Source organism: Canis lupus, chromosome 13 (assembly GCF_048164855.1).
Source record: "Canis lupus baileyi chromosome 13, mCanLup2.hap1, whole genome shotgun sequence".
In the NCBI taxonomy this organism is placed as follows: domain Eukaryota; kingdom Metazoa; phylum Chordata; class Mammalia; order Carnivora; family Canidae; genus Canis; species Canis lupus.
Window position 1 is genome coordinate 41,354,122 of NC_132850.1, and position 20,097 is coordinate 41,374,218.

Consider the following 20,097-nt stretch of genomic DNA (forward strand, 5'->3'; position numbering starts at 1 on the left):
AGAACATGGCGTTCAACAAGATAGAGTCCTACATGTCACCAATAAGCCTTTGCTTTTATCCTAAAACAATCCAAAAGAAGAATGACATCATAAGATTTCTATAATAAAAATGCTCGATCTAATACTTGCTCAATATGACATTACCCCCCAGCTTACAGCGTTTATGCTTTCGAGGACTATGGTTTTTCTGTTTGAACAACAAAGAAAATACAGGCAGGAGAGTATTAACCACAAAGAAGAGTAAGCATTTTATTGCGATTTCTCGAGTCCATACCACTGTTGCCTTATTTCCTTTCCTTGTTTTCAAATGGTGGGATTTTGCAGGGGAGCGAAACCTCCTCCTGGGACGTTCCCCTGCTGGTGCTCACTGCGTCTCCATCTTCCTCCCAGATCTGTGTGGTGATCGCTGCCGTGTTTGGGATCGTCATCTACCGGGTAGTGACTGTCAGCACATTCGCTGCCTTTAAGTGGGCGTTAATCAGGAACAACTCTCAGGTTGCAACCACTGGGACTGCTGTGTGCATCAACTTCTGCATCATCATGCTGCTGAATGTGGTAAGTGAATAACCAGGTAACTAGCCTGATGGAGAAGAGATGTGGGCTGCAGTTTCCTTCTCTTGGGAGAGGGACCCAGCCTGTCATGTAGAGCTGATGGCTGGGCAGCAAACTGCCTGACAGGAGATGCACTCAGTTCCATGGATTGAGAAGCCTTGAGGCAAATTTCAGCTCCAGGGTTTCCTATGGGGGAAGATTAGGCAAGCTACTAGCCCTCTCCAAATCTTAGTTCCCTCATTTACCCAGGGAGTTAACCCTGTATGGATACCCCTTGGAGAAACTCAGAGAAAGAACATATTTTGAAGGCCCAGACCAGACTCTGTGACATAGTACAACAGTGTTGGTTCCCATATCCTTTTGTTTTTCTTAAAGATTTTATTTTTTTTACTAAATTTGTTTTTTATTGGTGTTCAATTTACCAACATACATAATAACACCCAGTGCTCATCCCATCAAGTGCCCCCCTCAGTGCCCGCCACCCATTCACCCCCACCCCTGGCCCTCCTCCCCTTCCACCACCCCTAGTTTGTTTCCCAGAGTTAGGAGTCTTTATGTTCTGTCTCCCTTTCTGATATTTCCCACACATTTCTTCTCCCTTCCCTTATATTCCCTTTCACTATTATTTATATTCCCCAAATGAATGAGAACATATAATGTTTGTCCTTCTCAGATTGACTTACTTCACTCAGCATAATACCCTCCAGTTCCATCCATGTGGAAGCAAATGGTGGGTATTTGTCATTTCTAATGGCTGAGTAATATTCCACTGTATACATAAACCACATCTTCTTTATCCATTCATCTTTTGATGGACACCAAGGCTCCTTCCACAGTTTGGCTATTGTGGACATTGCTGCTAGAAACATCGGGGTGCAGGTGTCCCGGCGTTTCATTGCATCTGTATCTTTGGGGTAAATCCCCAACAGTGCAATTGCTGGGTCATAGGGCAGGTCTATTTTTAACTCTTTGAGGAACCTCCACAGTTTTCCAGAGTGGCTGCACCAGTTCACATTCCCACCAACAGTGCAGGAGGGTTCCCTTTTCTCCGCACCCTCTCCAACATTTGTTGTTTCCTGCCTTGTTAATTTTCCCCATTCTCACTAGTGTGAGGTGGTATCTCATTGTGGTTTTGATTTGTATTTCCCTGATGGCAAGTGATGTAGAGCATTTTCTCATGTGCGTGTTGGCCATGTCTATGTATTCCTCTGTGAGATTTCTGTTCATGTCTTTTGCCCATTTCATGATTGGATTGTTTGTTTCTTTGGTGTTGAGTTTAAGAAGTTCTTTATAGATCTTGGAAACTAGCCCTTTATCTGATATGTCATTTGCAAATATCTTCCTCCATTCTGTAGGTTGTCTTTTAGTTTTGTTGGCTGTATCCTTTGCTGTGCAAAAGCTTCTTATCTTGATGAAGTTCCAATAGTTCATTTTTGCTTTTGTTTCTTTTGCCTTCGTGGATGTATCTTGCAAGAAGTTACTGTGGCTGAGTTCAAAAAGGGTGTTGCCTGTGTTCTCCTCTAGGATTTTGATGGAATCTTGTCTCACATTTAGATCTTTCATCCATTTTGAGTTTATCTTTGTGTATGGTGAAAGAGTGGTTCATTCTTCTGCATGTGGATGTCCAATTTTCCTAGCACCATTTATTGAAGAAACTGTCTTTCTTCCAGTGGATAGTCTTTCCTCCTTTATCGAATATTAGTTGACCATAAAGTTGAGGGTCCACTTCGGGATTCTCTATTCTGTTCCATTGATCGATGTGTCTGTTTTTGTGCCAGTACCACACTGTCTTGATGACCACAGCTTTGTAGTACAACCTGAAATCTGGCATTGTGATGCCCCCAATATGGTTTTCTTTTTTAAAATTCCCCTTGCTATTCAGGGTCTTTTCGGATTCCACACAAATCTTAAAATAATTTGTTCTAACTCTCTGAAGAAAGTCCATGGTATTTTGATATGTATTGCATTAAACATGTAAATTTCCCTCGGTAACATTGACATTTTCACAATATTAATTCTGCCAATCCATGAGCATGGAATATTTTTCCATCTCTTTGTGTCTTCCTCAATTTCTTTCAGAAGTGTTCTATAGGTTTTAGGGTATAGATCCTTTACCTCTTTGGTTAGGTTTATTCCTAGGTATCTTATACTTTTGGGTGCAATTGTAAATGGGATTGACTCCTTAATTTCTCTTTCTTCAGTCTCATTGTTATTGTATAGAAATGCCACTCACTTCTGGGCATTGATTTTGTATCCTGCCACGCTACCAAATTCCTGTATGAGTTCTAGCAATCTTGGGGTGGAGGCTTTTGGGTTTTCTATGTAGAGTATCATGTCATTGGCGAAGAGAGAGAGTTTGACTTCTTTGCCAATTTGAATGCCTTTAATGTCTTTTTGTTGTCTGATTGCTGAGGCTAGGACTTCCAGTACTATGTTGAATAGCAGTGGTGAGAGTGGACAACCCTGTCTTGTTCCTGATCTTAGGGGAAAGGCTCCCAGTGCTTCCCCATTGAGAATGATATTTGCTGTGGGCTTTTTGTAGATGGCTTTTAAGATGTCGAGGAATGTTCCCTCTATCCCTACACTCTGAAGAGTTTTGATCAGGAATGGATGCTGTATTTTGTCAAATGCTTTCTCTGCATCTATTGAGAGGATCATATGGTTCTTGGTTTTTCTCTTGCTGATATGATGAATCACATTGATTGTTTTACGAGTGTTGAACCAGCCTTGTGTCCCGGGAATGAATCCTACTTGGTCATGGTGAATAATTTTCTTCATCTACTGTTGGATCCTCTTGGCTAGTATCTTGCTGAGAATTTTTGCATCCATGTTCATCAGGGATATTGGTCTGTAATTCTCCTTTTTGGTGGGGTCTTTGGTTTTGGAATTAAGGTGATGCTGGCCTCATAGAACGAATTTGGAAGTACTCCATCTCTTTCTATCTTTCCAAACAGCTTTAATAGAATAGGTATGGTTTCTTCTTTAAACGTTTGTTAGAATTCCCCTGGGAAGCCATCTGGCACTGGACTTTTGTGTCTTGGGAGGTTTTTGATGACCGCTTCAAGTTTCTCCCTGGTTATTGGCCTGTTCAGGTTTTGTATTTCTTCCTGTTCCAGTTTTGGTAGTTTGTGGCTTTCCAGGAATGCGTCCATTTCTTCTAGATTGCCTCATTTATTGGCATATAGCTGTTCATAATGTTTTAAAATCGTTTGTATTTCCTTGGTGTTGGTAGTGATCTCTCCTTTCTCATTCATGATTTTATTAATTTGAGTCTTCTCTCTCTTCTTTTTATAAGGCTAGCTAATGGTTTATCTATCTTATTAATTCTTTCAAAGAACCAACTCCTGGTTCTGTTGATCTGTTCCACAGTTATTCTGGTCTCGATTTCATTGAGTTCTGCTCGAATCGTTATTAACTCTCTTCTTCTGTTGGGTGTAGGATCTATCTGCTGTTTTTTCTCTAGCTCCTTTATGTGTAAGGTTAGCTTTTGTATTTGAGTTCTTTCCAGTTTTTGAATGGATGCTTGTATTGCGATGTATTTCCCCCTTAGGACTGCTATTGCTGCATCCCAAAGATTTTGAACGGTTGTATCTTCATTCTCATTTGTTTCCATGAATCTTTTTAATTCTTCCTTAATTTCCTGGTTGACCCTTTCATCTTTTAGCAAGATGGTCCTTAACCTCACGTGTTTGAAGCCCTTCCAAACTTCTTGTTGTGATTTAGTGCTAATTTCAAGGCATTATGGTCTGAGAATATGCAGGGGACGATCCCAATCTTTTGGTATTGGTTCAGACCCGATTTGTGACCCAGTATGTGGTCTTCTGGAGAACGTTCCATGTGCACTTCAGAAGAATGTGCTTTCAGTTGAGTTTGGATGTAAAGTTCTGTAGATATCTGTGAAATCCATCTGGTCCAGTGTATCATTTAAAGATCTCGTTTCTTTGGAGATGTTCTGTTTAGAAGACCTATCGAGTATAGAAAGAGCTAGATTGAAGTCACCAAGTATAAGTGTATTATTATCTAAGTATTTCTTCACTTTGGTTATTAATTGATTTATATATTTGGCAGCTCCCACATTCGGGACATATATATTGAGGATTGTTAAGTCCTCTCGTTGGATAGATCCTTTAAGTATGAGATAGTGTCCCTCTTCATCTCTCACTACAGTCTTCGGGGTAAATTTTAGTTTATCTGATATAAGGATGGCTAACCCTGCTTTCTTTTGAGGACCATTTGAATGGTAAATGGTTCTCCAACCTTTTGTTTTCAGGCTGTAGGTGTCCTTCTGTCTAAAATGAGTCTCTTGTAGACAGCAAATAGATGGGTCCTGCTTTTATATCCAGTCTGACACCCTGCGCCTTTTGATGGGGTCATTAAGCCCATTCACGTTCAGAGTTACTATTGAAAGGTATGAGTTTAGTGTCATCATGATATCTATTCAGTCCTTGTTTTTGTGGATTGTTCCACTGAACTTCTTCTTAAAGGGGAATTTTAAGAGTCCCCCTTAAAATTTCTTGCAGAATTGGTTTGGAGGGCACATATTCTTTCAGTGCCTGCCTGTCTTGGAAGCTCTTTATCTCTCCTTCCATTTTGAATGAGAGCCTTGCTGGATAAAGTATTCTTGGTTGCATGTTCTTCTCATTTAGGACCCTGAATATATCCTGCCAGCCCTTTCTGGCCTGCCAGGTCTCTGCAGAGGTCTGCTGTTACCCTAATACTCCTCCCCATAAAAGTCAGGGATTTCTTGTCTCTTGCTGCTTTAAGGATCTTCTCTTTATCTTTGGAATTTGCAAGCTTAACTATTAAATGTCGAGGTGTGGAACGGTTTTTATTGATTTTAGGGGGGGATCTCTCTATTTCCTGGATCTAAATGCCTGTTTCCCTTCCCAGATTAGGAAAGTTTTCAGCTATGATTTGTCCAAATACATATTCTGGCCCTCTGTCCCTTTCGGTGCCCTCAGGAACCCCAATTAAACGTAGGTTTTTCTTCCTCAGGCTGTCTTATATCTATCTTCATGGTCTTATAATTGTTTGTCTCTTTTTTCCTCAGTTTCCCCTTTTGCCATCAACTTGTCTTCTATGTCACTCACTCGTTCTTCCACCTCGTTAACCCTTGTCGTTAGGACTTCTAGTTTGGATTGCATCTCAAACGATTGATTTTTAATTTCTACCTGATTGGATCTAAATTCTGCAGTCATGAAGTCTCTTGAGTCCTTTATGCTTTTTTCTAGAGCCCCCAGTAGCTGTATAATAGTGCTTCTCAATTGGCTTTCTGACATTGAATTGTAATCCAGATTTTGTAACTCTGTGGGAGAGAGGACTGTTTCTGATTCTTTCTTTTGAGGTGAGGTTTTCCTTCTAGTCATCTTGCTCAGTGCAGAGTGGCCAAAAACAAGTTCTTTTGGGAAAAGGAGAAAAAGAGAGGAGAGAAAGAAGGAAAGAAAAGAGAAAAAGAAAAAAGAAAAAAAGGAAGAAAAAAAGAAGAAAAAGAGATAGAAAAAGAAAGAAAGGGGAAAAAAGGGTTGGGGGAAGCAAACAAATCAAAAAGCAAAAAACAAAAAACAAAAAACAAAAAACAAAAAAAAAAACAAAAAAAAAACAAAAAAACACTGGGGATGTATCTTCTGATTCTGTATACCTTAAGTCCCTTGACTTCCCCTGGAACTTGTCCGTCTAGCTGGTCTTCTGGGGGGGGGGGGGGCCTGTTGTGTTGATTTTCAGGTGTTAGCACTTGGGGGAGGTGCTCTGCCCCCGGCCTGGTGCAGGGCTCAGTGGGTGTTGTTTACCCCGTGAGGCCCCAGGAGGAACAACCGCAGTGGCGGGGCCAGCTCTGGAGCCCTGGAGTCAGCCCCCGCAGTAACTCCAGAGCTCTCCGTCTGCAGGGCCTGGAGGCTCCGGGGCGGGGCCGCTGATCTGCTCAGCTCGGGGCAGGAGCGTCCTTGCTGTCCTGGGCCCTCCCGGCCTCTGCCTGTCCCCAGGGGAGGCCGGATCCTGGGCTGTGTCCCGGCGCCCTGTGCTCCGGAGCCTGCGCTGTTGGATTCGTGCTCCCGCCCCGCAGCCCCCTCCGCACTGAGCCTCTTCCTCTGCCCGAGCCCCTCCGAGCTGCTCCGGGTCCCGCCGTGCGCGCTGCAGCCCTTAGGGAGCTTGGCACGCTCTCCCGGGGCGCAGGTGTCTGTTAGTGTCCCAGGGAGCCCGAGGGCATCCCTGCCCTCCTGGGGTCCTGCTCCAACTCCCTGGGAGCCCCTTTCCGCCCGGGAAGGTTGGTGCAGCTCCTGCTTCTCCGGGACAGGGCTCTCCTGTCCTGGGGACACTCGCCCCGGCCTTAGCCCGGCTCCTTGCGGGGCCCCTCCCCCTTAGAAGCCTTTTGTTCCTTTATTTCTTTTTTCCCGTCTTCCTACCTTGATAGAAGCGCGAACTCTTCTCACTGTAGCATTCCAGGTGTTCTCTCTTTAAATCTCAGGCCGAATTCGTAGATTTTCAGGATAATTTGAAGGTTATCTAGGTAATTTGGTGGGGACAGGTGATTTGGAGACCTTACTCTTCTGCCATCTTGCCCCTCCTCCAAGATTTTATTTTTTTTAAGATTTTATTTATTCATGAGAGACACACAGAGAGGGGCAGAGACACAAGCAGAGGGAGAAGCAGGCTCCCAGCAGGGAGCCCAAAGTGGGAATCTATCAGGACCTGAGCTGAAGGCAGATGCTCAACCACGGAGGCACTTAGGAGTCTGAAAGATTTTATTCATCTATTTGAGAGAGAAGAGGGAGCATGAGCAGGGGGCCCATGACGTGAGGTAGGGGTTGATCCCAGTACCCCGAGATCAGGACCTGAGCCCCCAGGCACCCCTCCCACCATTTCCTTCTGATTCTGAGTGACAGGAAAGTGGTAGGTATCCAAAGCATTGTTTAAGCTAACCCTCAAGGGACACCTCAAGATGGTGCTTGGGTTAATTTCGGGCTTTTCCCAGCTCTGTATTTCAGCCTGGAGGCCTCCGCTGAGCCCCCGACTCCTACATCCAACTGCCCATCCCGTTGTCCTCACCCGAATCCCCTCTTTTCCCTCCAGAGTTGATCCCTCCAGTTTCCCCTGAGGCAGCTGCTCAGGCTGGAAACCTTAGCTTTACCCTTGACTCTTCTGTTTCTCTCCCTGTCTGTCTCCAGCGTTTGAGCACTTCTCACATATCTCCAAGTCCCCCTTTGGTCCATGACCCCAGCAGCCCCCACTTGGGGGCTCTCTAGCTGGTCTCCTGGCTCCCACGTTTAGACTCCTCACAACAGCTCATGTGCGTGTCTTACGTGTGAGCCAGCCCCTGTGTCAGAATAAAAGGTCGTGTCTTCCTGTGACCTCTGCTTCTGGCCCCAGCAACATGTATGACCTTGTCTCCTCCCTGCTTACTCTGCCCGTCCTGCTCCAGGCTGGCCTTCCCTGTGTTCCCCAAATGTGCTGGGCATGCTCTCACTCCAGGGCTTTTTATTTGCCTGTCTCTCTGCCTGGAATAGCTTCCCCATGGCCTCTGCATGGCTTGCTCCCTTACCTCCTTCGTGTCTCTGTTCAGATGTTACTTTTCTAATACAAGGCTTCCACGGTCACTCAGTTTTAGAATTGTAACCTGTTCCTGCCACCTGACAATTTCCTGTCTCCTTGCCTGCTCTGTGTTTCTCTGTGGTACTTATTACCCTAAAATATGCTGTTTTTAATTTATTTAATATTATATGTCTTCTCCATTGGAATATAGGCCCATGAGGGCAAAAACTTTTGGCTATTTTTTTTTTACTCTTACTATTTCCCTGTGTCTGGAACAGGGCCTAGCACATAGTAGGCTCTCAGTAAATTGTTGTTATTATTTTCAGAACAAATAACATTATTTGCTGACATTGTTAGATTTGAGGTCAACCTATACATAAAAATACTGACATTGGGGATGCCTGGGGAGCTCATTGGTTGAGAGTCTGCCTTCAGCTCAGGTCGTGATCCCAGAATCCTGGGATTGAGTCCTGCGTGGGGCTCCCTGCAGGGAGCCTGCTTCTCCCTCTGCCTGTGTCTCTGCCTCTCTCTGTGTACCTCATGAATAAATAAATAAAATCTTTTTAAACATTAATAATAATAGTAAACAACTTAATTTAGCATTAAGTCAACTAGTAATCACTAAACTAATGAAGTAGTTGATTTATTATTACTGCTATTACTATTACCATTTATTGTTATTATTAAAATACACAGGAAATTCTTTATTATTTTAGAAATAAGTTTCAGAATCCAGAAGTTCTAAAAATGATAAAAGGGTAGTTGTTGATCACTTGACATATGATTGTGTAACTCTGCAGTCAAGTGGAGGTTGAGAGTGCATGTGTGGCACCCCTGGCACTCTCTCCTCCAGGACTCTGCTAGCCTTAAAGCTAATCGTGGAATATATGCACTGAGAAGGGGGTGATTCATAGTGAAATTAACCAAACAGCCAGAGCAGTGAAAGATTCTGCGTCCAGGTAATTTGCAATGAATTAAAGCTCTCTTTTTCTCTAATGTCTTGTTAAAATTTAATTTATACATCTGAAGAAATAAATACATGTGATGACTCTATAAATACATGGCTGCTCATATATTTGGAGCAGAGATACCAATGTTGTCAGAGTCATGCTTTAACTGGAAATCCCGCAATCTCTACTTCCTGAGACACAACCAAGAAAAGAGAAAGTAAACTAAAAATGGAGAAAGGAGCATAGGAAGTGGGAAAACTATATAGTTATGGACAACACAAAGCACTTACTATGTGCTGGAAGCTAGACTACTAGGCGTTTCCATGTTTTATCTAACAAGCATTTCAGAGTCACCAAAATGGATGATGTATAGTCTACACATGTACTATTCTTACAAATACACTTAAGGGGTATTTTCATTTATTTCAGGTACAGGTGAACACCTTAGGTGTTCCAATTCTCACCAACACCAGACTAGAAATACAGAAAGTTACTCAGGCAAGAATTCTGACAAGGGCAGAAAATACAAGCCATAGCAAGGGAAAAGAAAGAAAAAAACATACGTAAGAACTCTCAAAGAAGCACCATCCAAGACCTTTTTGTGTGAGAAGCAATCAGCTTACTGTCCTCAGCCCTTCTCTGATGACATCCCCAGCTCAGCACACACATTCATAGTCCTCTCTTACCCTCTAAAGCCTTGCAGGTTTCATTATGAAGGCAACTGAGTGTGTAATATAGTTTGGAAAGGTTTTCATCAGAATATGCAAAAAATAAAAAAGTAAGTCCTTAAGAAGCAAGTATCACATAAGTGACAAATGACAGACTAGTAACTATAATGTAGTTTTGACCAGTTCATAACGAAACTATCTGCTGGCTTTTGAAATTACTCAATTTAAGATATTTTCATGACCCTACAATACGCATCTTTATAGCTACATAAATTATTTTCAACTATTTAAAATTTTGGCCATACTGGTCTTGCCAAAAAAAAAAAAAAAAAAAAAAAAAAACCATTTAAACATGAATCAGTAATACTTTCCATTGATTGAATATAAAGACCTTGAGAGCTAGATTGGTTTTTAACTTATGTTCAGTACGGCCTCTAATTTTTAAATAATATTGTTATAGGTCACATACCCTGTTGTCCAACCCTAACTGAAGAAGTAGCTCTATAAGGGGTGTCTATTTTCTAGATTTTATGATGTGTATTTACTCTTTTTTGTTTTGGGGGGGTTATGTATTTACTCTTATGTAGTATGTACTTTAAAAATAAAATCTGTTTGATAAAAATATTCTACGTTTGGGGGCACCAGAGTGACTTAGTTAAGCATCTCTTGATCTCAGGGTCATGAGTTCAAGCCCTACATTGGGCTCCCAGAGTAGAGCCCCCTTTCAAAAAAAAAAAAAAAGTATTCTGAATCCCAACAAAATATTATGCTTCTTATTGACTGGCTAAGGGGCACTTCCTAGTTTTCATCTTATTTCTTCTTGAAAAATAAATCCTTCAGAGATGGAATGAATAGGTTGGACTTTTCTTGCTCCTTATCATACCATTTAAATCCTATGCTTCTTCACTAGGGACCAAAGAACATCTCAATATGGTTGTCACAAACAAAAGGTGCCAACAAAGAGTATATCCCAGGAGGAAACTAAAAGTTATAACCATCCTTTTTACCCAGCCATACCAATAAGAATCTGCTATTTCATTATACTCTGAACAGTGAAAACCACAGTGTTTTATTCCAAAAAGTGAACCAGAAAATACGGCTTGCATCAGACCAAGCCCACATGCACTGACTAGGTAGACAAGATCAAAATAGAAGTACTCATAGCTTCTTGTGGAAATGTACCTAAGATTAGAAAGCTTTTCAACAGTCACAGATTTTAACTCACAATTTGTGGCATCCAGTTTGGAAACATATTTTCTACCACTTTTATCAGAACAAACCATCCATGATTTCTATCTCAACTGCCTGATGAGAAATCAAACCTTTTCCAGAAAGCACTCATCTGAAGGTCTCTTGCTGGCTGTCAGGCCCTCTGCTTATGTGCCCTTTGTGGTTGCATCCTGCTCAAAGCCTCACTGTCCATCTGTGTGTATCTTCAACATTTACAAAATGTTCACAGATACCATGGATTCCAGTGATGTCCTTGTATACTTTGCCTTATTTTTCAAAAGGTTAATATTAATCATATTTTGACTCCCAGGCTGCTCCTCTTTTGAGTCCCATTTTTTTCAGTGTCCAAACCAAAATAACATTGGCATGTCACCAGCTACGAAGACCTGTGGGACAAAAATGCAAAGTGAGGCACATAGACAAAAGTGTGTCAACACAAAAGACAGAAAGGATAAACTGGATAATCAAAAATTGTATTTTGAAAAGGGTGTCTCACCAGTCAAATCTAATTTTCCTTGAAAATTACATAATTAACTTTAATGATAGAGTGTATTTGTAACAGTAAAAATATAGTTTATTAAAACATCTGTCCTGATCTGTGGTTAACCGGTATTTTTCAGATAAAATGTGTGACTGTACCACAGGATTTCTTATTGAAAATCACACCAATTTCTTTTAGTTTTTGACTCCAAGAGCCTGTGGCTTCTATACACAAAATTTGATACCTTGACCATATAAATTATCTTACTATAGCAAACTATAGTCCTTGCTGAAAGTTTAAAGTCCTACAATCAGTATTTTACCTAATTCTGTAGTTAGCAGAAGTCTTGGATAAGAGAATTCAAAAGTTTGGAAGGACTTTTTAAGGTCAATGAGTCTAATACCCTTTCTCAGTCACGTAAAAGAAAAACAGTGGTCTGAAGAAGAAAGGAGGTAATGTGCCCAAACGCTACAGCTTGCTGGCTGGAAGAAGAGTCATAATTCCAGCCTAGGGAATTTTAACCAATGTATGTTCACTCTTTTAATCTAAATGTGGTCTTAATTTTCATGTTTTTCCAATCCCTTTGTCTAGTTTTCCTTTCCAGCTTACCATCTCTCATTTTAGAGAAGACGCTTGTTCTTTTTCTCGATTTATACCCTTTCTGGGGAATCTCCTAGAGCTGGGTTTTCCCTGAACTGTAACCCCTGCACTTCCATATACACATGCATACACATGTGTGCAGATGCACTCACACACATACACACACACACACACACACACACACACACTCACACTTTCCCTTCCCTCTTAGGACCCTCCATTTACCAGATGGCTGGGTGAGTTAAGGATGCATCTGATGCACTAATGGAAAAACAAGAGTATCAAAACCTTAGGAGTTCCCAGGAAGGTTTCATTACTTCTGTATTTATGAATGCTCTCATTTAGAAAATACAACAGTCCATAAACAATGAGATTACAAAATCTTACCATCAGAATCAGTCCTAGAGATGCCGAGGTCCAGGGATGTTGTGATTTGCCCAGCATCCCTTACCAAGCTGGCAATTAGAAGCAGCAAGCCCTGTTGCCACAGAATTATCCACTCCCACATAGACAGTGAGATTTTTAAAATAGTAAAATGGGACTTTGTGCATTTCTTTCTTGCCCTGAAAGGACACAACTGTTTGTTTACAATGTTTTCATTGTTGAGTAACAGTTAATGAAATTATTTTCACTCATGACTCGATTACCTATTTCCTTATACTTATGGATTTTATAGCATCAACAGGGTTTTTTTGTTAAATATATGAAATTTATTTTACAGCTCTATGAAAAAGTTGCGCTTCTTCTGACAAATTTAGGTAAGTGAGACCCTTCTTATTTCATGGCACAATATTGTAGTCTGGGAATTATCTTTTTAAAGATGTCTCTGAAACACTGCTGAAAAGAAATATATTCTTTTTATTTTGAATTGCATACATTAGTTCTTTGCCTTCAACAGGACATTTTCAATACATCTAGTAACTGGGGGATCATTCCTATTTAAAGCTTTCAAACCAGTCATAAACATTATCTCTCAGGAGCTAATGTAATTTAAAGCAGGTTTTCTCTTCATGCACAAAAAATATAGTAGCACAAAAGGAGTGAATAAAATGCCCAGAGCCATTTAGAGTTCATTTGCTATCGCCTATAATTTTTATTTAATTAGAGATGGATCAGGTTTTCGTGGCACATGAATCCACAGCAAGGTTAATTACTTTGAAGACTGGGGGCCTTTTGCCAGGAATGTAGGCCACCTAACCATTACTGACATTTATAGAAATAACATTCATCTGGACAAGTCACCCCTGAGAACACTTCTCTGACTTCATAAAGCATTAGAACAATCTGGTAGCTGACTGTACCCTGCACATTTTCCACATTTTCAAGATGTAGAGATTGTCCCAATTTTATTAATGAAACATTAGTCATTTTACTCTATGCAAGTTGAGAAAATTACATGCTCCCACACACATACACCTATTGTAGCACGTTCCCATAGGTAGCTTGTCTGGAGGGGGAAGAAATCACAAAAGTGCCTTTATTTATAATAATCATTATAATACAAGATGCCATTGATTGAGCTTTTCTATCTGCCAGATACAGAGCTAGCTAGGTACCAGGCATGTCTCTTTTAGTGTCATTAAAATCCTCCATCATTACCACCCCTTGCCCAAAAAGACAGAAAGAGGCTTATATCCACAGAAGAGGTAACTGCCTTGGCAGATTGTGTCCAGTGGCACCTTGATCCAGGCTGGCAAAGGTGCCAGGGAGATACAGCCCTGACCCATCTGTGGCTGGGATGCCTGGGCACCCACCCAGCTGCCTGACAACCTGAGAGACCTTCCTGTGTAACCAATAGTTCAGTAGCAGAAGTGAAGTAAAACTAAAACCCTTTAAAGATACTTTGTCTTTTTTTTCCTTCAACAGCCTTGTTAAATATGATTCTCCCTCCCCTTCTCAGATATGCTCGCAGCAAGCATTTTGAGTGATAATTAGCGGAAAGGGAATTGATGGGGTAAAATAGTAAAAAGCAGTTAGAAGCTTAGGAAATGTGGAAACAGAGAACATACGATGGCATTAAATACATTTTCTTTGGTGTTGCTTGGGTTGAGGATACAGTTCCTGGGGAAGGAAAGGTAGGTGCATTTGATGTGAGGTGTCAAGTTGTACGTTTGATTCATATTTTGATTCCTAACACTGTCCAAAGAGCATTTGCTTTATGGAAGTCAAAATACAAGGAGATGAGAATTGGTGCCTGACTGAGGTCAGGATACTGTAAGATACAGATGGTGATATACAATTAAAGCTCTAAAATGAGGTCATCCCCTTGGTATTTGTCTATAAGAATGAAAAATGATGGATGAGGGTGACAGACACAGAAGTCAGAGTCTCAGCATTCTGAGAGGGGGTCTGCCTCCCTCTTATGCAGCAGCACCAGGCATTTCACCAGAATAGAATTTGAGAAGAAGGAATTAATAAGGAGCCGGGAGGGGACCTGACCCCACCCAGGCCCTACCCCACAGGTGGAAATTAAGGGCAAAAGGGAATGAGGCCCCTTCAGCCTGGCTGTCTCCTCCAGGCTCTTTGAACACCCCATCACAGCAGAACAAACCAGATATTCCGTACCCTCCGACACATCAGTCAGTGCTGCTCCCTGCACCCTTGTTGGGACTGTTCTGCAAGCTTGAGGATCCCATGGGTGGTCCATTCCATCACATGCCATACATAGGCAAACTGGGGTCTCCTGTGGCTCCCTTAGGACACCTCTGCTCCCACCCTATGTGTACAAGGAGTGGGGCAGAGGGAGCTGAGGAGGGGTCAAGTGCAACCTTGCAAGCTCTACTCCCCTTTTGTCCACAGAACAGCCTCGCACAGAGTCAGAGTGGGAGAACAGCTTTACCCTGAAGATGTTTCTCTTTCAGTTTGTCAATCTGAACAGCTCCACATTTTACATCGCATTCTTCCTTGGAAGGTAAGGACCTGGTCTCTCCATGGTTCTGCAGGCCAGGGACAGAGCACTCAGTGGTCACTGATGAGGGTGACAGAGGAGCACCTCCTTTAGAGTGATCTATAAAAGGGTAAAAAGAGATCAGCCTCCTCCTCTCCCTTCCCATTCCCCTCCTGGAGAACGGTGGCTCCACTCACAAGTGACCTATGCACCATTTCTTGCTAAGGTTCACAGAGGAAAAGCATTTGCACAAGTGAAGGATGGATTTTAAAACCTGTGGGCTCCCTCTGCACCTGAGTTAGGCCCCTGGATCTCACATCTATATGAGCAGGGGGCCTAATGGGGAGGGTGGCCTGCAGTGTGTCCTGGACATCTGCCTTCACACAGAGGGAAGGATATCCAGACAGGAAAGGGCTGACACAGGATGCCAGAGGAGAGTGGGCAGCTTCTGAATCCAGCAGTGCTAGGATTGGGAAAGGCTCCTGTGTTAAGTAGTCAATGTCCTATAAATTCCTTTGCACTGGGAAATATTTTGTGAGATAAGAACCAGAAACAGGTGACTTTTGGGTTTTGGTGGGACAGATACAGTCGCTTCCCTCAGTATCAAGCTACGTCAGTGTGGACTTCTAGTCAAACAGTAAAGCTGTTTTTTTTTTTTTTTAACTATTATTCAAAAAGATCAGAATGTGTTTCAGTCCAACATGCTGTGTGTTACACAGGCCAGAGCACTTATTTAACAGAAGATGTTCAGAGTCACATGCAAGCAGCAAGAGCTGGCCTCTGTGGTCAGCAGCCCAGACAGTTCAGAAGGAAAATTTTCCCTGGAGAATTCCAGGAGCTGCAGTACGTACAACAGCCCTGGAGTTTCCTGATTCTCTCAGACCTGACTATACCAGTCCTTTTCACTGGATGGTGTGCCAATCTGAGCATAATAGTCAACAAGAGCTTAGACCTACAGATACTAATGGTTTGTTTTTCTGTGTGTTGAAGATTTACAGGACACCCAGGTGCCTACTTGAGGCTGATAAACAGATGGAGACTAGAAGAGGTCTGTATCCTTCCATCACTCCTTATTTTCTACCCCATTGCAGTAAATAGCCTCGGGCAACTTTGTGCAGATTAGAAACCAGACACTCTTTCTTCCTCTCCATTGATTCTGGAATCTCTGTGTTTGCTTACCTCGCAGTGCCACCCTAGTGGATGCCTTATTGATCTCTGTATGCAAATGGGTATTATAATGGTGCTAAAGCAGACCTGGAATAATTTCATGGAACTTGGCTACCCGTAAGTACCATAGACCTCTACCATTGAGATGCAGCATTGCTCATTATTGGCTTTTCTAGGTGTGGCAAGTAAGATAAGCAATGCAGACTCAGCAGTTAGGCCAGTACAGGTGCCTAGAGCTCAGTGTTCATGCTCAGTGACTCAAAGGCAGTCATGAAAGTAATAAACGTTGGCTCTTTAGGAAGATTCAGTATAAGGAGTATCAACAGATAGTGAATATTCTTTTAAACAAAGTCTCCATGGGGCCCTAAATATTGAACACTTGCTTGCAGCTTCTTTAAATAATGCCTCCGACCCTGAGGCTCTAGCACTGCGAGGCTCTCACTAGTTATGACCCATTAACTAGATAGAGCTCTACTCCCCCACCCCCATGATAAATCAGGATTGGTAATTTTTTTAAATGACCTTAAATTCAAACTGTACAGGAAAGGAACTTATGGAAAAGAGGAAAGTTTAGAGATGCAGAAAAGAAACTGGAGTCAACATATCTTAACCAGCAAAATTATGATCATCTAGTTGATAATAGTTTAAGTTGATGACAACAGGCAAAAAGTTGAATCATTTTTGTAAAGGTAACCTTGACTTCTGCTCTGTTTGTTTAGCTCTGGTCAGTGAAGTTTTAAAGAAACATAAATCAGCAACTTCTATTTCTGCTTTAATTCCACACCTACTGGTTTTCATGTCAGCTTGGTTAGAGAACTCTAGGTTTCAAGGAGGACCACTCATCCAAAACAATTAGCTAGAACTTGGTTCACTTCGAAAAAGTCACCTCTTAGCTCTCAAAACCTATGCCAGCAATTTTCCATTCTTAGATTTATTTCTAGAAAATGTTTTCCAAGTGCCTGCTGTTTTCTATAAAGCTTTTTTATAAATGCATAAAATTTAAAAATTAGCACTACATGCTACTTTAAAGTATAAGCCATAATTTATTAAAATGTCAGAGACATCAAGAGAACATTTTATCTTCTAGTCTAATATGGATAGAGAGCAAAATTGTGAAGGAGGTCATTTGTCTTTGATACCCACCCCATTATTTCCTTTATTTCACAATTTGTTTGGGGGCTATTTTAGGCATGTCTACTCTTGGTTACCCCTCAACTTGTCCTTGTCCCCTATAGCATGCAGACCTGATCCCCACACCCATTTCCTCAACCCTGTTCCATATCATAAGATGCACTCCTGAACGTTATTGAGGATTAATGTGAGAACCTTACCAGTGTAAGATGCATTTTACCAGGAATCAGAGCCCCTGTCGAGCTCACACTAAAAGCAGGCAAGTTGTGGATGCGCAGACTTCAGTGTGCCAAAAGAGGAAGCATTTAGTGGATTTGCAGAACTTCCAGGCCCTCAGTCAGAATATGCAGGTCAGCGTCCACATGGTAAGACTGCCCATGGGTCCTGAATTAAGTCAGCTAGGCAAACCTTCCTCTACTCTGAGGTCTGGGTGTTGCCATGGTGCTACAGGATCAGTTTCTAGATGTTCTTAGTCCTCTACCCAAACTTCCAAGGAGACACGGAACATGAGACAATTTCACGAATAGTTAGAAAGTCATTCTGTTCATTTGCAAGTGCAAATGCATGAGATATAGCCATTGATATTGTCTTCCTAATCCAAGGTTTTTATTTCCTTAGCAGCCTATCCTAAATATTTTTAAACTGTGGTTCTGTATTTGAACTCTGTCTTATAACTTAGGTCTTGTGAATAGTCATCTATTTCTTTTTTAAGGAATTGATCTTGTTGTGCAGGTTAATTCAGAATTGGTGGACCAGAAGGAAAGTACGACAAGAACGCGGACCTGAAAGGAAAATAAGTTTCCCACAGTGGGAAAAGGACTACAACCTTCAACCCATGAATGCATACGGACTCTTCGATGAGTACTTAGAAATGAGTATGCAAATCTCCTGTTTTATCCTATTAATTCTAAATGCCAGTTCTAGATCCCAAGCTATATTCAGCTAGACATGCATCCTCTATCATTGAGGCAAGCAGTGTGTAGGGGTTCTCTAGCTGAATGCAGAGGAGGGAGTTTCTTACTTTAAGAAGCTCAATCCATTGAGATGTTGCCAAAAGCCTTCAACCTCTTCATGACATCGTGTCCTGTCCCTCGTAATCAATCACCAGGAAACAAAAATGGGTTGGAAAACTTGGTGAACCAAAAAAAAAAAAAAAAAAAAAAAAGGGAGTTATCACTCACAGCATGATTGAGTCATTCATTTAGCAGACATGTATTGAGCTATGCTATGTCCAAACAGATGCTATGTTTGGCACTGGAGCTACAAGAAGGAATAGGGCATGGTCCCCACTCTTAAAGAGTCCATGGGCTAGAGGGGGGAAAGCTAGAGATATAAAGGGTAAGTGCAGTAAAGTGTCGATGCTGCAGGATCCATCAGCAGCAGGTATGGGGAGCAGCCATTTCTCTTGGTGGGGATGGCAGGAAGCTGGGAACACTTAAGCTATGCTACACTTACATTTAAGGAATTAGATTTCTTTATTAATCAAACCCACGCTATTTATCTTGTACGTTGTACATGTACCCAAGCAATGTATCCAAGAGCATAGGCCATGGAAACAATACCAGGGTTCAGATCCTAACTCTATCACTTATTACTTATTAACTATGAAACCTTGGACAATCTCTATCTCAATTTTCTCACCTCTGAAGTGGGGATAATAATGAAAGTAACTACCTCAGAGGGTTTTTGTGTGGATTAAATGAGTTAATGAACAGAAGGGCTTAGAGCAATGACGAGGCTCATAGGATACACTTGGTACATGTTATTTGTATCATCATTATTATTTCCCTGTTCTTTTCTCCCAGGAGAGAGAAGTTTAAAAAATTGCTTAGCAAATATATTGAGTGTGTACCAGTTGTTGTCTTTTTAAAATTATGATTAGGCTCTGTAACATTGGGGTAAGAGTGGCTAGGGATGGGCGAGAGTGTGACTTCTGAAAGTAGTAGTTCTGGGAAAATCTGAAAATTAAAGGAGAGGTGGAATTGATGTTTAATGTTATTAGATTGCTTATGTCTTAAGTATCTAGTGATGTTTCTTGGAGGATGATATGATTTAGGAGAAGAAATCAATGTGGGCATTAATAATAAAATTTAATAAAGGAAATTCATTAAGAGAACCAACCATTTTGAGGTCTTTTATTGGACTTTCTCCCATAAAGAAGGAAATGAACAATAATGTTGGTATATTGAGTGCTTGAAAAGAAACTTTTATGTGGCTAGAATTAGTAGTGCTCCAAATACTGCAGTAGCTGCAGCAGGAAACAAATCTCAGAAGCATCACAAGCAGACTAGTGAACCCTGTTTCCTTCTGTTCTTCTCATTTTGTTTTCTTAATGACTTCCCTGCTTTGTTATTTATATTTTTAAATGTATTCATTGAAGTATAATATATAGTTCAGAAAATATATAAAGAACTGTACAGATTAATAAAATTTTACAAATTTACCAATCTCTACAGGTGAGAATTTGGCAAATTATAGCCTTCAGGCCAAATTGAGTCTACTGCCTGTTTTTGTAAATAAAGTTTTATTGGTTCACAGCTAAATCCATTTATTTACATATTATCTATAGTTGGTTTTGCCCAACCATAGACTTGAGTAGTTTTGACAGACTATCTGGCCTACCATGCCTGAAATATTTACTGTCTGGCTCCTTAAAGAAAATGTTTGCCATGTCATGTGGCCAATCAAGAAATAGAATGTTATCATTATATCATTATCAAAGAAAGCTCTTTGCTTTCTCTCCAAGTCATAACACCTTTACTAACCACTCTCTTGATTTCTAATACCATAGATTAATTTTGCCCTTTTTTTTATCTTCATGTGAATGAAATTGTACAATACGGACTGATTTATAACTGGCTTCTTTCACTCAATAACATGTGTATAAGATTCTTCTGTGTTGGTACA

The 20,097-nt window shown here is 41.2% G+C and overlaps 1 protein-coding gene across 12 annotated transcripts in view; it reads left to right on the top strand.

The window, feature by feature from the left end:
* ANO4 (anoctamin 4) overlaps positions 1-20,097 on the top strand; it is a 403,411-nt gene that overhangs the window by 348,919 nt on the left and 34,395 nt on the right. For all 12 annotated transcript variants that reach the window (XR_012005974.1, XM_072773292.1, XM_072773290.1 and 9 more), the window contains 6 exons: positions 391-555; positions 12,727-12,763; positions 14,805-14,916; positions 15,883-15,940; positions 16,079-16,176; positions 17,923-18,065. Coding sequence is in view for 11 of the 12 variants with exons in the window: in XM_072773292.1 (XP_072629393.1) it covers positions 391-555; positions 12,727-12,763; positions 14,805-14,916; positions 15,883-15,940; positions 16,079-16,176; positions 17,923-18,065 (613 nt within the window). In the remaining variant the exon portion in view is untranslated. The remainder of the gene's footprint in view (positions 1-390; positions 556-12,726; positions 12,764-14,804; positions 14,917-15,882; positions 15,941-16,078; positions 16,177-17,922; positions 18,066-20,097) is intronic.